Genomic DNA, 19141 nt, shown 5'->3' on the forward strand with positions numbered 1-19141 from the left:
AAAGTTTTTCCTAATATCCAACCTAAATCTCCCCCACTGCAACTTGAGACCATTACTCCTTGTCCTGTCATCTGCTATCACTGAGAATAGTCGAGATCCATCCTCTTTGGATCCACCTTTCAAGTAGTTAAAAGCAACTATCAAATCCCCCCTCATTCTTCTCTTCCGTAGACTAAACAATCCCAGTTCCCTCAGCCTCTCCTCATATGTCATGTGTTCCAGACCCCTAATCATTTTTGTTGCCCTTCGCTGGACTCTCTCCAATTTCTCCACATCCTTCTTGTAGTGTGGGGCCCAAAACTGGACACAGTACTCCAGATGAGGCCTCACCAGTGTCGAATAGAGGGGAACGATCACGTCCCTCGATCTGCTGGCAATGCCCCTACTTATACACCCCAAAATGCCATTGGCCTTCTTGGCAACAAGGGCACACTGTTGACTCATATCCAGCTTCTTGTCCACTGTCACCCCTAGGTCCTTTTCCGCAGAACTGCTGCCTAGCCATTTGGTCCCTAGTCTGTCGCGGTGCATTGGATTCTTCCGTCCTAAGTGCAGGACTCTGCACTTGTCCTTGTTGAACCTCATCAGGTTTCTTTTGGCCCAATCCTCCAATTTGTCTAGGTCTCTCTGTATCCTATCCCTACCCTCCAGCGTATCTACCTCTCCTCCCAGTTTAGTGTCATCCGCAAATTTGCTGTGGGTGCAATCCACACCATCCTCCAGATCGTTTATGAAGATATTGAACAAAACTGGCCCCAGGACCGACCCTTGGGGCACTCCGCTAGATACCGGCTGCCAACTAGACATGGAGCCATTGATCACTACCCATTGAGCCCGACAATCTAGCCAACTTTCTACCCACCTTGTAGTGCATCCATCCAGCCCATACTTCTTTAACTTGCTGGCAAGAATACTGTGGGAGACCGTGTCAAAAGCTTTGCTAAAGTCAAGGAACAACACGTCCACTGCTTTCCCTTCATCCACAGAACCAGTTATCTCATCATAGAAGGCAATTAGATTAGTCAGGCATGACTTTCCCTTGGTGAATCCATGCTGACTGTTCCTGATCACTTTCCTCTCGTCTAAGTGCTTCAGAGTTGATTCCTTGAGGACCTGCTCCATGATTTTTCCAGGGACTGAGGTGAGGCTGACTGGCCTGTAGTTCCCAGGATCCTCCTTCTTCCCTTTTTTAAAGATTGGCACTACATTAGCCATAGTAATAGTAGAAGATAGTAATTTAGTCTATGTTTAGCTATATCTTGTTACAGATTAACGGTGTAACCAAAGGGTTCCTGTCTAGGACTGTATTTTGTTAATTCAGAAGTTAAAAGGAAATATAAACATTTAGATGAAACTTGGGTGTAATAATGTCATTGTGTATATATCTCTCTCTTTAAAGTTTGTAGTAAACTGTCTATGAACTGCTTTATAGATAATTACCTTTTGTTAATCCATGTAGTTTTATTACCTGTGATGTTTGGGAAATAGGAGGTTACTTCCAGAACCTATTGTTCACCCAAGGACTGCCTGCTGTCGAGAGGCTGCAAAAAGGTCTATATAAATTCTTGGGACCTGATCCTTTTATCTCAGATCTTCTTAAGCTTTCTTCAGGGGGAGTTCGAGTCGTAAGACTGAGATCTCCAGTCCCCATCTGGACTGCCCTGATATTGAACATTTGGATATTGGACTAGAACCGTATGAAATGATTCTGAAAAACACTTTTCTCAATTCTGAAGCACCATCTCTATGGTGAAACTGACCTAAGGACTCTATTCGCGTTTGTACGTCTAATGATCTTTTAGCCAATACTGTCTTTTCTCTTTTTAATAAATCCTAGTTTAGTTAACAAGAATGGGCTGTAAGCGTGTATTTGGGTAAGAACTGAAGTATTCATTAACTTGGTGGGTAACATGTCTGATCCTTTGGGTTTGGTAGAATTCTTTATATGATGAAGATTTTCAGGAATCCCCATCAGAATCTCAGAGGACATTTTCCCACATCAGGTATCGTTAAAGACTTGCCTCAGTTGTCACTCTGTCAAATCAGCTATTTTGTTACAGCATCTCCCATACCATGAAGGGTTTACAGAGCTAAATGATGCCTCCTGCCTGTGCCAGGTAACTTTCAGTGAAATTAGCCTGTAATTAAAATCCAAAGTTAATACCCATTAAACTTGACAGCAATTCCCTCCCTTGTACTCCTGGGCAGTCTCCTCTGGGAACCACCCTGTGAGCTCTGTGAGCCCAGGACAGATGGCAAACCAGACAGATCGAAGTTTGATGCTCTTCACAGAAGTTTCGGAAACTCCTGGTGTTCCCCACACACCCCGTCCGCTCCTGCCATCTGTGACTCTGTTCAGTGGCTGCGGGGGCCGGTGCAGACCTTGGCCCAGGCTGAGGAAGTTCTGAAGCCAGCCAGAGCTACCTCCCTGTTACAATGGCCTCCGTGTGTCTTGGCAAGGGAGCAGAGAATGCGAGGCCCAGCTTTACACTGTCCACGTCCCTCTGTCCCTGCTCCACTCCCCTCCCTCTTCCACCCGCCGCCACCACCCCCACCCCATTCCCAGCCCTCTCAGGAACCCACCTTGTGCCTGCAGCTGCTGGGGAGGAGGCACCAGGGGCTTCTGTGCTGGAGGGATCCCTCACCATGGGGGAGGGGCTTTCTCCTTCTTTACAGCCCATTTGGCCCAGACTAGCTGCCATACGGGACCAGAGCCCAGTGATGGGCTGGATCCATGTGTAACAATTGGCCTTTAATTTAGGGTCTAGATTTTGGGTGCTGACCTTTAGGCACCTGGGGCCTGGTTCTCAGAGGGGCTGGTCTCCTGCAGCTATGGAGGCTACTCGGCTCTGGAGCACCTGCCCTGCAGCTCTCTAGCTGGGAGATTTCAAAAGGCTGCCTGGTGGGACTCACGGAACCACTCTGGCTGGGCCTTGCCCACGTACACCACAGAACAGGTCAGACTGGCACCGGTCAGCTCCAGCCTCGGGTTAGTTTGGCTACAATCCAGTGTAATCCCAGTGGGACTTGGCATGGATCTGCGCTGTCTGGAGTCCTGTTATGGGTGGACTCAAGGTGCTCGGGGTCCCACACAGTGATTAGCCCAGTGATCTCCTCTCATGCAGACCGGCGTCAGAGCTTAACCCCTCATGGAACAGCACAGGAATTCACAATCCCAGTGGGAAACCTCATCTCCCTGCTGGGCCTGGGGCCTTTATCAAGTTTTCTTTCCCTCCCGATAGACACACTTCTTCATGGGAGGTTGATGTTGAGGTGGCAGCAGGGTGTAATGCTTAGCACAGTGGAGTGGGACTCGGGAGTTTTGGGTTCGAGTCCCGTCTGTGCTGGTGATCCTGGGCCAGTAATTGCTCTTCTCTGTGCCTCAGTTTCCCTCCCACCCTAGTTAGGCTGTAACCTGCTCAGGGCAGGGACTGTCCCTGGCTGGGTTTTGTGCAGGGCTCAGATCTCATGTGTGGTCTGTAAGGGCTCTTGTGATGGAAATAGAAGTAATAATAAATTCTATTAAACAAACCAACTTGTACCTTTCTCTCCTGCAATGTGAAGGCAGCACTCTCACAGATTGGGCCTCAGTTCATGTGATTTAAACGTCACTGGTGTTAACAGCTTCCACTCAGTAAAATGTTCCCTTATTTCACCAGTGGAAGCTGGGTTTGAAAAGCATGCAGCATCTCCAATAATTTTCCCACATCAGATATCTTTGAAGACTTCATTTTTTGCCTTTGTTGCCACACTGCCAGATCATTTATTTTGTCATGACATCTCCCAAATAGTGGAGGTTTTGCAGAGCTGAATGCTGCAGTTACATCTGTGAGAGGGAACTTTCAGGGAAATTAGCCTGTAATTAAAACCCAAAAGTTAACCCTTTAAATCTGACTGCAATTCCCTACCTTGTACTCCTGGGTAGTCTCCTGAATAGGAACCACCGTGTGAGCGCGGTGAGCCCGGGACTCTCTGCAGATCACACAGGTGGGGGTTTGATCCTCTTCACAGAACAGTTTCAGAGCCTCCAGATGTTCCCCCCACACCCCGCCCCCTCCTGCTCCCTTTGCTGCTTGTAAACTCAGCCGCTTGGCGATTGCCTAGCCCCTGAGCTCCTGGCTGTGGAGCCAGGGAGGGGTTGGATAAGGGGCAGGGGATCCCAGGGGGCCGTTAGGGGACAGGGAGCAGGAAGCGGTTGGATGGGGCCGTCAGGGGAGGGGGAGCAGGGGAAGGATAGGGGGTGGGGTCCGGGGGGGTGGTTAGGTGCGGGTGGATATGCATCAGGGCAGTCAGGGGACAGGGAGTGTTTGGATAGGTGTGGGAGTCCTGGGGAGCCTGTCAAGGGGCAGGGGTGTGGATAGGGGTCAGGGCAGTCAGGGGACAAGGGGCCGGGGGGGTTGGATGGGTTGGAGATTCTGAGGGGGGCAGTCAGGGGTCGGGAAGTGGGAGGGAGTGGATAGGGGGTGGGGACCAGGCTGTTTGGGGAGGCACAACCTTCCCTACCTGGCCCTCCATACAGTTTCACAGCCCCGATGTCGCCCGTGGGGCCCAAAAGTTTGCTCACCCCTGGCTTCGACAAACAAGTTTGTTTCCATTTGCAGGAGGTAATGCTGCAAGTGAGAAGAGGCAATTCGATGACACTGTTGCAGCCGGAGTCACAAGATATTTACATGCCAGATGCGCTAAAGATTCCTCTGTCCCTTCATGCTTCAACCACCATTGCTTAATATCCCTTCCCCTGGCCTGTTATACCTGCTGCCCATGCTCAGACCAGAGCTGATCATTCTTCAGCTTTTTAGCCTCTTCTAGGGTGTGTGGGGAAAATTTTTCACCTGCCAGTAGGGTTCCCAACTCTCCTGGACCGGACGCCGTTTGTGGCAATGGCGTCTGGTCCAGGAGAGCTGGAAATCTTATGTGCCAGGGAAATCCCCTCTGGCTGGCATTTCCCATTTGCCTGCCTCCTGCAGAAGGAGAGTCCATTGGCATTTATTTATTTTTGGAGCTTCCCCCACAGACGTAGCTGCTGTCGCCCATTGGGGTGGATTAATTAACTCTCCCACTGGTGCAGTACAGACAACTGCTCCCTGCAGGAATGTGCGCCTTATGGTGAACTGAGCATGCTCAGTAAGATCTGCTGAAGCCACTGCCCTTCACCCTGCCCTTACTAAGCGTAGGATTGTGCTGAGTGCTTTTTACAGGGGCTAAAAAGGGGCAAAGGGGGCAAATGGGAGGAGGGGGCAGCCAGGGTCTGAGCAGGGGGTAAAAGTTGACTGGTCGGGGGGTCATGCACCTGACAAACACCTGCCAGGAATTGTCCAGGTAATACTAGTCCTGCCACGAGTGCAGGGGACAAGAGAAGAGTGCAGGGGACAAACTGCTCTCTGTCCTCATCTGCTCCCTCAGAGAGCAGGTTTTACACAATAGCAATTGCTTAAGAACCATTCACACATCAGCAACTGGTGCAGGTAGCATATTCCTACAGGGAGGTTTCCCATCTGTGTGAGGAGCAGAGGGAGGCCAACCCATGCTGCACTGGGGGCTGGGACAGCCACACCTGGCGGGGGGAGGGGGGAAGGGGGGAGCTGAAAGGGGGCTGAAGAGGGTGTAGATAAGGTGGGATTTAGGGGGATGAGGGATGGGTCTGGGGCAGATGCAGGAGGCAGGGAATGGCTGAAGGGGGGATGGGGTGATGCAGGGGAATCAGGGAAGACTTAGGGGCCAGATGGGAACAGGGCTGCAATAGAGGAAAACTATCAGTGAGGGGGTCACTGAGAAGGAAAGGAGGGACATGGGGAGGGGAGGCTTTGAGAGCAAGAGCAGACAGGCTGGGGAAGGGAGGGAAAGAGGGTGGGGGTCAGGGAGAAGGAGAGGGCGAAATACAAGGGCAGCTCTCCCACCCCACGGGGCAGGAGAGGGGTAGGGGCTGCCCCACCCAGCAGCCAAAGGAGAATTCTTTTACTGCAAATAGTTAAGGAAGCTTTGGGGGTTTGTGGAGGCTTCCACCTAAGGGCTCAGAAGTTACAAGGCAGGTATCCAGATTAGGGATGAAAATAGCATGTAAAAAGTAACCCTTTCACCTATTACAATTCTACTGGTAACACGTTAAGGAGTTCACAACATGGGCATCTGCCCAGCATCCCAGCTGCCGCCGTGACGGGTTTAGCCCGGCAGAGCACAGGCAGAACAGCTGGAATTGCTCTGGGCCCAGTGGAATGATTTTTAGAGTAGGGGTGTGGTGCCCCCCTTGTCCCTGTCTGTGCCCCCCACCCCTTTGACGTGGGGCCGGGAGCAGGGCCATGGCTCTGGGAGGGTGGGAGTTGGGACACAGACAGGGGTAAGAGGCCCGAGGCTAGACGTGGAAGCTGATGAAGCCATCCCCGTCATACTGACATTTCCCCCCCCCCTCCCCGCCCCGGGGTGTTCCAGTCCACGGCCTGCACCCCGTGGAACCCAGGGGGAGGGCAGGGACAGAACTAGATCAGCAGCCAGAAGTGCTCAAAGATCACGAGTCCAACCCCCTGCCCCCCTCCCCCCAATCAGTTACAGAGATTACCAAATTTGGATGCTTTTTGTTTGTCCTCTGGATTTGCACCTTTCCGGGGACACTGGGAAGAAAGATCCTGTCACCTAGAGCCTGAGGGAGTGTGGCCACCGCCAGAGCATGTGTCTGACCCGCGGCATCCCTGCAGCACAGCCAGGGCCTGGGCAGGAGGCCTGGGACATGGGAGGGACGGACTGTGAACTGCCCCCGTGCCATCAGAGTGGGGCTAAGTATTTCCTTTCTCCTTTCTCATTGTTTAGTGATTTTTTTTTTATTAGCTGCTGTTTAGTAAATTGCATTTGTTCTGGAGTATAGACAATGGTCAGGGAGCAGGTCAGGGAAGCGTCCAGAGCGGAGGAAGTACCCTGGAGTGGGGATGCTCCAGCCCGCGTCCTGAGTGGTCACACCAAGGTTGGGGGCCGAGCCCCTCAGGAAGCCTGGGCCCAACCTTGTCGGGGTTATAAGGACTTTGCCACACAGGAGAGTGGAAGGGGAGCCCCCAAGGTGAGGCAGGCTCTGGGTGAGGGAAGAAGGAGCAAGGACTCAGATCCTTCTGCTGTTCGATTCCACCCAGGGGATGTTTAAGTTAGGAAAGTTCCCCACAGTAAAGGGACCATTTCCCCGCTTACCTCTGTGCATGTTTACTGGTTTTCCCTAAAGTTAATTAAATATTTTAGGGAAAAGTGTCAGAGCGGCCACCAGCGACAGTTGCTGGCCTCACTCTGAGGCCACCAAAACTTTGTTTGGGAAAACCCCTGGGCTAGATGCTCACGACGGGCCCTTCTGACCTTAGAGCCTGTGAGTGTAACAGGAGCCGGGCACAGAGATGCTGCAGAAGGGTTCATTGATCGCTAGGACCCAGGAGGAGCTGGGGGGCGGCTCTGGGGGGAGGATCGCGGGGCTCAGGCCCGGCCGCAGGAAGTGACTCGCAGCCGCTGCGGGGACTCCGGCTCCCAGGCTCCCGGCGAGATCCCCGCGCCCCGGCGGCTGGTGCTGGGAGCCCGGAGCCCGGGCTGCAGCCGGGAGAGGGGAACCTCCAGCCGGGCCCTGCCCGCTGCTGCTCCCCCGGAGCCTCTCCCAGGGCAGAGCCCCCAGCCCGGCCAGGGCCCCTTCCCGGCCCGGCCCCTGCCCCGGGGGGCCCCGCTCGGAGGGAAGGTAAGAGAGACCCGCCCCCCCCGTCACCCCCGGGCTGCAGGGGGCGGGTTTGGCCCCGGGCTGCTCCCCGCGGAGCTGGCTGCGATTCCCTGCCCCGGGCCCGGGAAAGCTGCCGCCAGCCCCCGGTGTGTGCTGGGGGGGAGCCCTGGCACAGGCCCTGGCAGGCAGGGCGGAGGGGGAAACCCAGGAATGAGGTGAGCAGAGGGAATAAAAATTCCCCCCAGATAGATTGAGCCAGCTGCAGTGGTTGCAAAAATGGGGGTGGGGATGGGGCTTTTCCTTCCCCCTTTCCTAGGATTTTAGCTCCCATTTCCCAGTTCATCGCAGTGCCCGGACAGGGCCCCTCTCCCCTCCTGTATAAGATGTTACTGAGGTGCTAGAGGGGACTTGATCCAGTGAACTATTGACAGACACCCCCCTCCCCTCCCCCAGATCTCACTGTCACACCTGCTTTGAGCCTTTAAAAGAAGCCGGGTCTCAGTTCCTGTGTCTGTGTAAAGCCGCCCACCGCTTCATCCGTGTGTCCTAGCCCCTGTCCCTGTCCCCCTGAGTTTCACTCCCCTTGGAATCCAGTCTGGGCAGTTTCACTCCTTTACATTCGTTCTTTAAAAAAATATTCTTCTTACTCTGAGCGCTTCATCCTAAACTTCATTAGCGTTGTGCGGAGGGACGTCACGGTGCCCTGGTATTCCTATTTTTAATGGCAAATCATCACAGGAAATATTAATAGTTTCTCCTTGGCATTGGTCAGGCTGGGGAACACCATGGTGACCTCACCTTGTTTACCTTTTGGTGAGTGGTGAGATTAAGGTACTTTGCCTCTGCTCTGTTTTTGCGGCGGGCTAGCTAATGCAGGTGAGTTACCCCATGGGAAAAACACCCACTTTCTTATAGACACAGACTAAGCTGCTGACTCCGATGTTAAATGACCCGTTATTGTTCATGGGCTGAAAACTCTGATACTGAGTGTGTGTCTCCTGCTTCTGCTCCTGTGCCAGGCGCTGCCTCTGAATGTCTGCACCCAGTTATGCGGGCGTCATGGAACAGAAATCAAAACATTTAAAACTAAAGGAATTAGAAGAGACCCCCCTCCACACACAGCCCCTCTCACCTATTTCTCTCTTTCCCTTCCCTTTACTTCTTCAGGGCTTGTCCGGTGATCTGATGTTAAAGGTGTGAAGTTAATCCACATGAATTCCAGAGCTTTAAACCCCTGTGTGGACGCTCTCGTTCAGAAGTCAGGTGGCCTTAATTTAGACAGTGGCAGTCAGGACAGGAGACCTTCCCCCAAACACTATAAATCTTCAGGTCTTTGATCACTTCTTGAACATTTTTAAGTTTTGGATAGTCCAGGTGTAACCCACATGCGATGTTTCAAGCCTAAAGAGAAGGAGCGAAACAGTGGGGCGCTCATCTCATCTTCCCTGACTGTTGCCTTGAGTAGAAACGCCATTAGGATATTTCACAGCTTTGGTCCGACAGAATGTCAGTAGCTGGGTTGAGGTGGAAATGTGTAAGGTGATCTCGCTCCTCTGCTGCCTCCTGCAAAGGACAGGACATGCTTCGTGAGCAGGAGGGCGAAGGCAGGATAGTGTCATGGCAGATCCTGCTGTGAGCATGGAGACTGTTGGCCTGGCTGCTCGGTGATCCCCTTTGTAAGGAACATAGCCCAAATGGCGGCACTCTTGTCCCATGGGAGAGAACTATAAAGACTCCTTTGGTCTCTTGTCCTGGTGAGAGTGTGCCCTGAGGGGTAGACACTGCACCAGAGTCCTGCCTGGCTTCATTCAGAGCCGTTCCAGAGCATGGAGATGGTGACTGTCCTAAACACCTGTCTCCTGTCCATGCTCTGATGGCCTCAGCTCTCAGGTGAATAAAGAGGGAGCGGCCGGGCCAGGTGGCATGTACCTGGTGAAAACATCCGATGCAGCTTTGGAAACAAATACAGAGCATGTCTGGTAACCGCCCCTCCCTACTTCTGGATGCTTTGGAGCAAGATCAGCCCTGTGCTGAGACACAGCATGACAATGTGTGAAGTGAGCTTAGTATATTTTTGTTACACCTGCCAGACTCTGCCTCACACCTTTGTGAGCATCACACTCACAGACACCGACATGACCATCCCCATGTACGACAGGGGTAACAGACAATGCTTTCTCTCCAAGTGACATTTCCCTGGCAGAGCCTAGTTACAAGGCAAATATCCACAGGCAACCCCCTCCCTTCCCGCACACACACTGCTCCCAGTTTACATTGGATTTTTTTTTAAAAGAGACAAACTCATGATCTTTGGGGCTCTGATTCTTGAGTGTTCAGGGCTCCCCTAGGTCTTGGTCTGATTTCCAGACAGGTTTTAGATTTCACCCACACCGGAGTCAGACCGGAGTCACTGCTCGCTCTGGCAGGGGGGAGTGCGGGCCAATGGGATCAGCCTCCGCCTGCCTGTCCCTGGGGGCTGCTGGGGGAGTCGAGGGCAGCTCATTCTTCAGGTGTTGCCACCAGAGGGCTCCGGCTATGGCTAAGGGGGAGAGGGGTTTACACTGCAATGGGGGGAAATCTGCCAAAGTGGCCCCTTTGATTCTGCTCTTTTTCTAGCAGTTGGCTCAGGGATGCTGTTACTGGGAGGGTCTAAAGAGCCTGGGGGAAATCAGGGGGTGACATGGACTCCAGCCCCTTCTGTAAGCTCCCGCATCACCCCGACAGGCTGAGGAATCACGTCCACATAGCCAGCTCAGGTAGGGGATTTCAGGGAGTTGTTGGGTGGGGGGAGGGAGAGGCAGGGAGGAGACAGGGTGTGATAAACCTGCTGATTTTCTGAGTAGGCCCATTGGTGGCAAGGGAGGGGAGAGGGGACATTCCCCCATTTCTCAAACAGGATATAACCCCCTGGGCAGGGCTGGGAACATTTTCCAGACTCCCAGTGTTGGAGCCTGAACCCACTGGCCAGAGCCTGCTGTGAAATACGAAGGGAAGCTGTCGGGATTCCTGTCCCTGCCTCCGGCTCAGATCTCCGCTTCCCATATCAGCCTGTGGCTGGCAGGCGTGTGGGAAATGAGAAGACGCTGCCCTGCTCCGTGTGCTGGGGCGGACAAGGAGCTCTCACCTTCTCCCAACCCCCTGAAGCCTCCTGGCTGCTCTGAACAATAGGAGTCAGTTTCTGCTACTCTGGCCCTCCCAGAGCTTTGAGTTTTCCCCCATTTCCTGTGGCTAGCGAGACTGTGGCTGGGGCAGCAGATGCTGAGTGGGGGACTCTTGTTGTTCCAGATGCCGGTGACCTTCGAGGAGGTGGCTGTGTATTTCACCCGGGGGCAGGGGGCTCTGCTGGACCCCGCTCAGAGAGCCCTCTACAGGGACGTCATGCAGGAGAACTATGAGACGGTGACCTCGCTGGGTAAGGGATTCCCGTCCCTTTGGTTATTAGAGGCCGTGTAGTCTGCATGTCTGACTCTGGTCAGGTTCTTCCATCGTCAGTTAGATCAGAGGCGAACGGGTTCCATAATGCACGGCTGCCATGTGAGAGAGACTTGCATCTCTGTGCCCTCTCCAGTGAGACACGGTGTCAAAACTTAATGGACATGCTAGCTCATCCCCACCCCTCCAGCTTTCAAAGAGGCAGAATTCATTCATTGTCCTGTCTGTATTGATTCCCATTCACATACACAATCCTTATTTACCTGCCTTCTTGGGAATAGCTCCAGCCATTGGGAAGGCTTACAAAGAGGCATGGATTTAACACCAGAGCTGTGTATGTCACCAAGGCCCCTAGACTGTTCAGATCCTAGGAACTCCTAGTGAGGGTGTAAAAATTCCCCTCACCTCCCGAGATGTCTGCCTCTCCCAAGGGGGCTCAGCGACCATGTTCCCGTCCTCTTGGGTTCCACGTTCCCCAGCAGAGCACAGGGACAGGTTCCGCTCACAGAATGTCCTTTGTGACAGATGCGCTCTCAATCCTCTATGCACCCTGATCTGGTCTGATTTCACCCCCTGCGCAGGATTTCCCATTCCCAAACCTGAGCTGATCGCCCGCCTGGAACGAGGGGAAGAGCCGTGGGTCCCAGATCTCCAGGCCTGCGAGGAAAGAGAGAGCCTGAGAGGGGCCTGCACAGGTGAGAACTGACAAAGAAACCATCTGGGGAATGAAGGAAAAAGTTGAGAATCCCAAAAGTGTGGTATCAGTAAGTGCCCTCAGTTCTTCCTCACCTCTTCCAGAGCAGGGCTGTAGTGAGCAGACATTGCTCACTGCTCTCCACCCGTCTTGTTAGCTGCAGGAGTTTCCTTCCCATCTCTCCTTCCCTGTGAGTGTTTGGGTGGGAAGTGGAGGCAGAATCCAATTGCTCAGTCTTTGTGTTGGGTTTTCCCTCGGTGTTATTTCTTTTTCTCCCCAGCACAATGACTCCTGTCTGGATTTTCTCTCTCTCTAAGCAGGTGCTGAGCGAGTGAGTGAGAGCGTGGAGGGGAATCACCATCAGGAAGTTCTTGGGGAAGTGGAATCCCAGGGGACCTTTGTGGGAAGAGCTGAAGGGAATTTTTCCCAGTGCTGGGAACAGAGAGAAGCCTGGGAAAATTGGCACAGGTCAGAGATGCTTCAGGGAAACCACCCAAGGAAGAAAGTGGATGAATCTATTAAATGTGGGGGAGGGGACAAGGATCCCACAACCCAGCAGACAAATTCCAAAGAAGACATACGCTATGTATGCCTCGGTTATGGGGAAAGATTCATTCTGAGATCACATCAGACAATCCATACTGGAGAGAAACCACTTCAGTGCTTGGACTGTGGGGAAAGCTTCAATAATCGCTCAGCCCTGAATAACCATGGGAGAAGCCACAGAAGAGAGAAACCCTCTCAATGCCTTGACTGCGGGAAATGTTTCATTTGGAAGTCAGAACTAATTAGACATCAGTTAAGCCACACAGGAGAGAGACCCCATAAGTGCTTTGACTGTGGGAAAAGTTTCAAACAGAGGTCAGATCTTTTTAATCATCAGGCAATCCACACAGGAGAGAGACCCCATAAGTGTGTGGAGTGTGGGAAAAGTTTCAGTCGGAGGTCAGTCCTTGTTATTCATCAGAGAACCCACACAGGGGAGAGACCACATAAGTGCTTGAACTGTGGGAAAAGTTTCATTCAGAGATCAGACCTTCTTAAACATCAGAGAATCCACACAGGAGAGAGACCTCACAAGTGCTTGGACTGTGGGAAAAGTTTTAGTCGGCGGTCAGCTCTTTTTAAACATCACGCATTCCACACAGGAGAGAGACCCCATAAGTGTTTAGTCTGTGGAAAAACTTTCATATGGAGGTCAGACCTTGTTAAACATCAGAGAACCCACACAGGAGAGAGACCCCATAAGTGTTTACACTGTGGGAAAAGTTTCACACGGAGGTCAGTCCTTGTTAATCATCAGAGAATCCACACAGGGGAGAGACCCCATAAGTGTTTAGACTGTGGGAAAAGTTTCACATGGGGGTCAGACCTTCTTAAACATCAGAGAATCCACACAGGAGAGAGACCCCACAAGTGCTCAGACTGTGGAAAAGGTTTCATATGGAGGTCAAACCTTGTTAGACATGAGTCAATCCACACAGGAGAGAGACCCCACAAGTGCTTGGACTGTGAGGAAATTTCACACAGAGATCACACCGCATTAAACATGAGAGAATCCACACAGGATCTAAAATTCTCTGTCACAGGGACAGAAGGTGTTAAGGAAATTGCATGTAATTGACCTAGATTCAGCCTTTAGAGACATGTTTGAAAAGTGTGTCCTCGTTAGGTAAACTAGAGCTTCGAAAGGTAAACGTGTATTGTTAAAGACATGGAAGAAGATGGTAACTGAAGTAGTCTTTGTTTAGCTATATCTTGTTAGTGGTTAACAATGGAAATAAACGGTTCCTGTCTAGGGCTGTATTCAGAGATCAAAAGGGAATATTAACATTTAGATAAAACTTGCTTGTAATAATGTCATTGTTTGTCTCCTGAAAGTTTGTCGTAAACTGTCTATGAACTGCTTTATGGAGAATCACCTTATGATAATCCATGTAATTAATTACCAGTGATCTTTAGGAAATAGAAGGTTACTTCAAAAGCCTATTGTTCAGCCAAGGACTGTGTGCTGTCATGACGCTGCAAAAATGATCCTTTCTTTTCTGATCTGCCTAACCTTTATACCGAGGGGAGTGTGAGTCAGAAGACGGAGATCTCCAGTCCTATCTGGACTGCCCTGACATTGAAATTGGACTAGAACTTGATGAAATGATTCTGTAAAGGACGCTTTGCAATTCTAAAGCATCAGCTGTACAATGAAACTGAGCTAAGGACTCTATGCATGTCTCTGTGTATAATGATCTTTTCACCAGCACACTCTCTCTTTTCTTCTTTTAATAAATCTTAGTTGAGTTAATAAGAATTGGCTGTAAGCGTGTATTTGGGTAAGAACTGAAATATTCCTTAACTTGGTGGATAATGTATAGGATCCTTTGGGATTGGTGGAACTTTTTAATGTGATGAATAAGATTTTTAGTAATCCCCATCATGTTGAAGTGGGCTGTCTGGGAGGGAGCCCAAGGCGGGGTTGCTTTAAGGGAGCCGTGCTTTGGCCTCCGTGTAGCAGTACGGTACTGTAGAAGCTGTCTTGTTGCTGGCCTGGTGAATCTAAGGGTAAGTCTATACTACGAAATTAGGTCGATTTTTCAGAAGCGATTTTATACAGTCGATTGTGTGTGTCCCTACTAAGCACATTAAATTGGCGGAGTGCATCCACAGTACCGTGGCTAGCATCGACTGTCAGAGCGGTGCACTGTGGGTAGTTATCCCACCATTCCCGCAGTCTCCGCCACCCATTGGAATTCTGGGTTAAGCTCCCAGTGCCTGATGGGGCAAAAACATTGTTGTGGGTGGTTTTGGGTACATGTCATCAGTCTCCCCTCCCTCCCTCCATAAAAGCAATGGCAGAGAATCATTTTTCGCCTTTTTTCACGGATAACCCACGCAGACGCCATAGCATTGTAAGAATGGAGCCCGTTGAGATCACCGCAGCAGTTGTGAGCATTGTAAACACTTCACGGATTATCCTGCAGTATGTGCAGAACCTGGAGAGGAGGCGACACCAGCCCGGTGACGATAGTGATGAGGACATAGACACAGACTTCCCTCAAAGCATGGGATGTGGCAATTGGGACATCATGGTGGCATTGGGGCAGGTTCATACCCTGGAACGCCGATTCTGGGCCCGGCAAAAAAGCACAGAGTGGTGGGATTGCATAGTGTTGCAGGTATGGGATGATTCCTAGTGGCTGTGAAACTTTCGCATGCATAGGGCCACTTTCATGGAACGTTCTGACTTGCTTTCCCCTGCCCTGAAGCGCAAGAATACCAAGATGAGAGCAGCCCTCACAGTTGAGAAGCGAGTGGCAATAGCCCTGTGGAAGCTTGCAACACCTGACTGCTACCATTCAGTCGGGAATCAATTTGGAGTGGGCAAATCTACTGTAGGGCCTGCTGTGGTCCAAGTAGTCAATGCAATCACTAACCTTCTGCTATCAAGGGTAGTGACTCTGGGAAATGTGCAGGTCATAGTTGATGGCTTTGCTGCAATGGAGTTCCCGAACTGTGGTAGGGCAATAGACGGAACGCATATTGCTATCTTGGCACTGGACCACCTTGGCAGCCAGTACGTAAACCACAAAGGATACTTTTCAATGGTGCTGCAAGCAATGGTGGATCACAAGGGGCGTTTCACCGACATCAACATGGGATGGCCGGGAAAGGTGCATGATGCTCGCATCTTCAGGAACTCGGGGCTGTTTGAACAGCTGCAGGAAGGGACTTCCCAGATCAGAAAATTATTGTTGGAGATATTGAAATGCCCATAGTTATCCTTGGAGACTCAGCCTACCCCTTGCTCCCATGGCTCATGCAGCTGTACACAGGCAGCCTGGACAGTAGTAAGGAGCAGTTCAACTATAGGCTGAGCAAGTGCAGAATGGTGGTAGAATGTGCATTTGGACCTTTAAAAGCTTGCTGGCGCTGTTTGCTTACTAGATTAGACCTCAGTGAAACTAATATTCCAATTGTTATTGCTGCTTGCTGTGTGCTCCACAATATCTGTGAGAGTAAGAGGGAGACATTTATGGCGGGGTGGGAGGTTGAGGCAGATCACCTGCCAGTCGATTTTGCGCAGCCAGACACCAGGGCAATTAGAAGAGCACAGCCGGGCGTACTGCACATCAGAGAAGCTTTGAAAACCAGGTTCATGATTGGCCAGGCTACGGTGTGACAGTTGTGTTTGTTTCTCCTTGATGCAAACCCACCCCCTTGGTTCACTCTAATTCCCTGTAAGCCAACCACCCTCCCCTCTTCAATCAGACCTTGCAAAGGAAATAAAGTCACTATCGTTTCAAAACCATGTATTCTTTATTAATTGATTTAAAAAATAGGGAGATACCTCACAAGGTAGCGCGGGTGGGGTGGGGGAGGAGGGAAGGACAAGGCCACACTACAAATCAAAACTTATTTTATGCCAGACTGCTGTTGGTTGGGCAATCCTCTGGGGTGGAGTGGCTGGGTTCCTGGAGCCTCCCCTTCCCCTGGCGTTCTTGGGCATCTGGGTGAGGAGGATATGGAACTTGGAGAGGAGGGCAGGCGGTTATTCAGGGGTGCCTTCTCCGGCTTCATGGTCCGGGAGCACATCTTGGGAGGGTATTGACTCCAGTGTGGTGAAAAGTTCCAGGCTGCCGGGGAGAATGGTTTCTCCGCTTGCCTGCTGTGTACTCTCCTCCTCCTCTTCCTCATCCACAAAATCCTCCTCCCTCTTGCGTGAGACTCCCCCCTTGCAGGTGTCCATGGACAGTAGTGGGGTAGTGGGCCCCCCCCTAGAATTTCATGCAGCTGATCTTAGGAGCAGCATGTCTGAGGTTCTGACCCGGAGTGACCGTTTACCTCCTTTGTTTTTGGTAGGCTTGCCTGAGCTCCTTAATTTTCACGCGGCACTGCTGTGTGTCCCTGGTGTAGCCTCTGTCCACCATGCCCTGTGCAATTTTGGCATATATATTAGCATTTCGTCTTTTTGATCGGCGTTCTGCCTGCACAGATGTTTCTCCGCATACAGCAATCAGATCCAGTGTCTCCCGTTTGGTCCATGCTGGAGCTCTTTTGCGATTCTGGGACTGCATGGTCACCTGTGCTGCGGAGCTCGCCACGCTGATCAAACAAGAAATGAAATTCAAAAGTTCCCGGGGCTTTTCCTGTGTACCTGGCTAGTGCATCTGAGTTGAAAGTGCTGTCCAGAGTGGTCACAATGGAGCACTCTGGGATAGCTGCCAGAGGCCAATACCATCGAATTGCATCTACACTACCCCAAATTCAACCCAGCAAGGTTGATTTTTGCACTAATCCCCTCGCCGGAGAGTAGTACAGAATTCGATTTTGAGACCCCTTTAAGTCGACAAAACAGGGTTGGTCGTGTGGACAGATAGAGCATTAAATCGACCTAACGCTGCTAAATTCGACCTAAACTCATAGTGTAGACCAGGGCTCGCAAGCCGCCACCAACGGAGTGGGGGAGTCCACCAATGGTCCCCAGTCCTCGCAGGCCCACAGCTCCCCACTCCTCCTGGGGACTGGGGAATGCCCTGTGGTTCCCCACTGCCCGTGGGCATCGTGGGATCCCCCTCAGTTCCCCAGTTGCCATGTGTGTCTGGGACCTCTGGAGTTCCCAAGGGCCCATGGATAAAGGGGGGAATCCCGAGTAGCTCCCCAGAGCTTGGGAATGTTTGGGAATTTCCCTGGGGGCAGGGAGGAAATGGCTCCCCAGTCCCCACGAGTTGGGGGGGGGGAATCCCCTGTTGCTCCCCAGTTCCCTCCAGGGCTTTGGGGGAATTCCTGCGGCTCCTCAGGCCCTGCGGATGGGAGGGAATCCCCCTTAAACCTTTCCAGAGGCCATGGGGTTGGGAATCCTGCTCAGGAATCTGTCCTCAGCTCCCCAGCGCAAGGTGCAGGGAGGAAAACTTTTGAAGCTCCCTATTCCGCATGAGTGTGGGGGAATGCAATCTCTGCGGGCATTGGGGATCGCCCCCACCCCATGTGCTGCTTTGTTTCCCTGCCCCTGGCTGGGTTGGTGTGGACGGAGGCTGCAGCTCAGGGAGATTGGAGGGGCAGAAGGTGGGCTGAGGCCAAACTGATTGCAGGGTGGGGTGCCCCATCCTGGGCCGGGGAAGGAGCGGGGCCCAGGGGCACAATCAGGGAGGGGGAGCAGCACAGGTGCTGGATCTAGGCTAGCGGGGCCCTGCCGCACCCCCTGGCTTGAAGGGGTTTCCATCCTATCCAGGCTTTACAGTTTGGTTCAATGGCTCTCAGTGCTCCCCGCACCCCCCCACCCCCCGCCCTGGTACAGATTGTTTCAGGCCCCCTGCTTGGGACTAGGAGCCGGGGATAAAAATGGGTACAGCTGGTGGGGGATGAGCCCCCCTCCCACTGTAGGGACAGGACCCCAACCCCTGAGCACCCCCAACATCCCCCCCACTGAGTGTGTGGCCCCAGCCTCTCCAGCCCCGGAGCCCATGGAGGGTGCATAGCGCCAGTCTGAACCCCAGGGGCAGCCTAAGGAGAAGCCTGACATGCTCCTCACAGGGGCCGTGCACCCCACCTCCGCAGTCAGCTGTGACTCTCAGCCAGCTTGGAAAACAGACGGGTTTATTGGTCGCTGAGAAAACAGTGTAGAACAGAGCTTGTTAGCACAGAAATCAGGAGCATTCAGAAAAGTCTGGCTTGGGGGGAATCCAGAGTCTTGAGTCCTGGGCTCTCCCCGCTGAGTCCCAAACCAGGAGACTGACCCGCTTCTAGCCCCCCATCCTCACTGACACCCAGCTGCCCCTCCCCTGTACTTTCTCTCTTTCCCAGGAAAACAGGTCACCTGGCCTCCCCCTCTCTCTTTGTTCTCCAACACCTTCAGCTGGCTCCCTGCAGAGGAGGGGCTCTGGCCATCACTTGCCAGGATAGAGAATTTTGGCCATTCTCTACGCCCAGGCAGCCACTCTGCCGTCACATCTGCCCTCTAGAGGTCTCTGCAATGATCACACCCCTGTATTCCACCAGCTTGATACTTGTGGAACACATGGGGAAACTGAGGCACACACACAGTATTTAGAGAAAACATTAAGAACAATCCCGCTTCATCACACCCCTCTGAGACCAGCCCAGGGGCACTTTCTCCAGTGGCTGGAACCATTCTGAGCATACCAGCCCCTGAGCCTGAACCTGCAAGTGATGGAGAGACCTGGGGAAAGGGTTGGAGCTGGGCAGGGAAATGACTCTGCACGAAAGGCACCTTTCAGGGACTAGCTGATGAGTTTCGCCTACAAGGGGAGGGTCTCCCTGTGTCTGTGAGTCCCAGAGCTTCTGCCCTCTGTGTCACAGCCAGGTTCAACCCCCTTACCAGTGTCAGT

General features: G+C 52.2%; 3 protein-coding genes and 1 long non-coding RNA gene across 10 annotated transcripts in view; 3 read left to right on the top strand and 1 right to left on the bottom strand.

The window, feature by feature from the left end:
* The window catches only part of LOC102936186 (butyrophilin-like protein 2), a 1677894-nt gene that overhangs the window by 1180625 nt on the left and 478128 nt on the right, over window positions 1-19141 (bottom strand).
* The window catches only part of LOC114020220 (butyrophilin subfamily 1 member A1), a 1361724-nt gene that overhangs the window by 956380 nt on the left and 386203 nt on the right, over window positions 1-19141 (top strand).
* The window catches only part of LOC122462894, a 43042-nt gene that overhangs the window by 4595 nt on the left and 19306 nt on the right, over window positions 1-19141 (top strand). The window lies entirely within an intron of this gene.
* LOC102932184 (zinc finger protein 239) lies at window positions 7750-14103 on the top strand. 7 transcript variants are annotated; one of them, XM_043528163.1, is made up of 4 exons: window positions 7784-10431; window positions 10961-11087; window positions 11689-11802; window positions 12119-14103. In XM_043528163.1, the coding sequence occupies exons 2-4, from the start codon at window positions 10961-10963 to the stop codon at window positions 13423-13425; spliced, it is 1548 nt and encodes a 515-aa protein (XP_043384098.1). In that variant the 5' UTR covers window positions 7784-10431; the 3' UTR covers window positions 13426-14103. The 7 variants fall into 7 exon arrangements, with proteins under 7 accessions (XP_037770789.1, XP_043384098.1, XP_043384096.1 ...); XM_043528161.1 differs by having other exon boundaries at window positions 7784-9565; window positions 10295-11087; XM_043528164.1 differs by having other exon boundaries at window positions 7784-9565.

This window comes from Chelonia mydas, chromosome 14 (genome assembly GCF_015237465.2).
Source record: "Chelonia mydas isolate rCheMyd1 chromosome 14, rCheMyd1.pri.v2, whole genome shotgun sequence".
Lineage (NCBI taxonomy): Eukaryota > Metazoa > Chordata > Testudines > Cheloniidae > Chelonia > Chelonia mydas.

Bases quoted from the DNA above. Each gene is read 5' to 3' on its own strand.
- LOC102932184 (XM_037914858.2), top strand. From the start codon at position 10,931: ATGCTGAGTGGGGGACTCTTGTTGTTCCAGATGCCGGTGACCTTCGAG. The intron at 11,088-11,688 runs GTAAGGGATTCC...CCCCCTGCGCAG, and splicing joins TGAGACGGTGACCTCGCTGG to GATTTCCCATTCCCAAACCT. The intron at 11,803-12,118 runs GTGAGAACTGAC...TCTCTCTCTAAG, and splicing joins CCTGAGAGGGGCCTGCACAG to CAGGTGCTGAGCGAGTGAGT.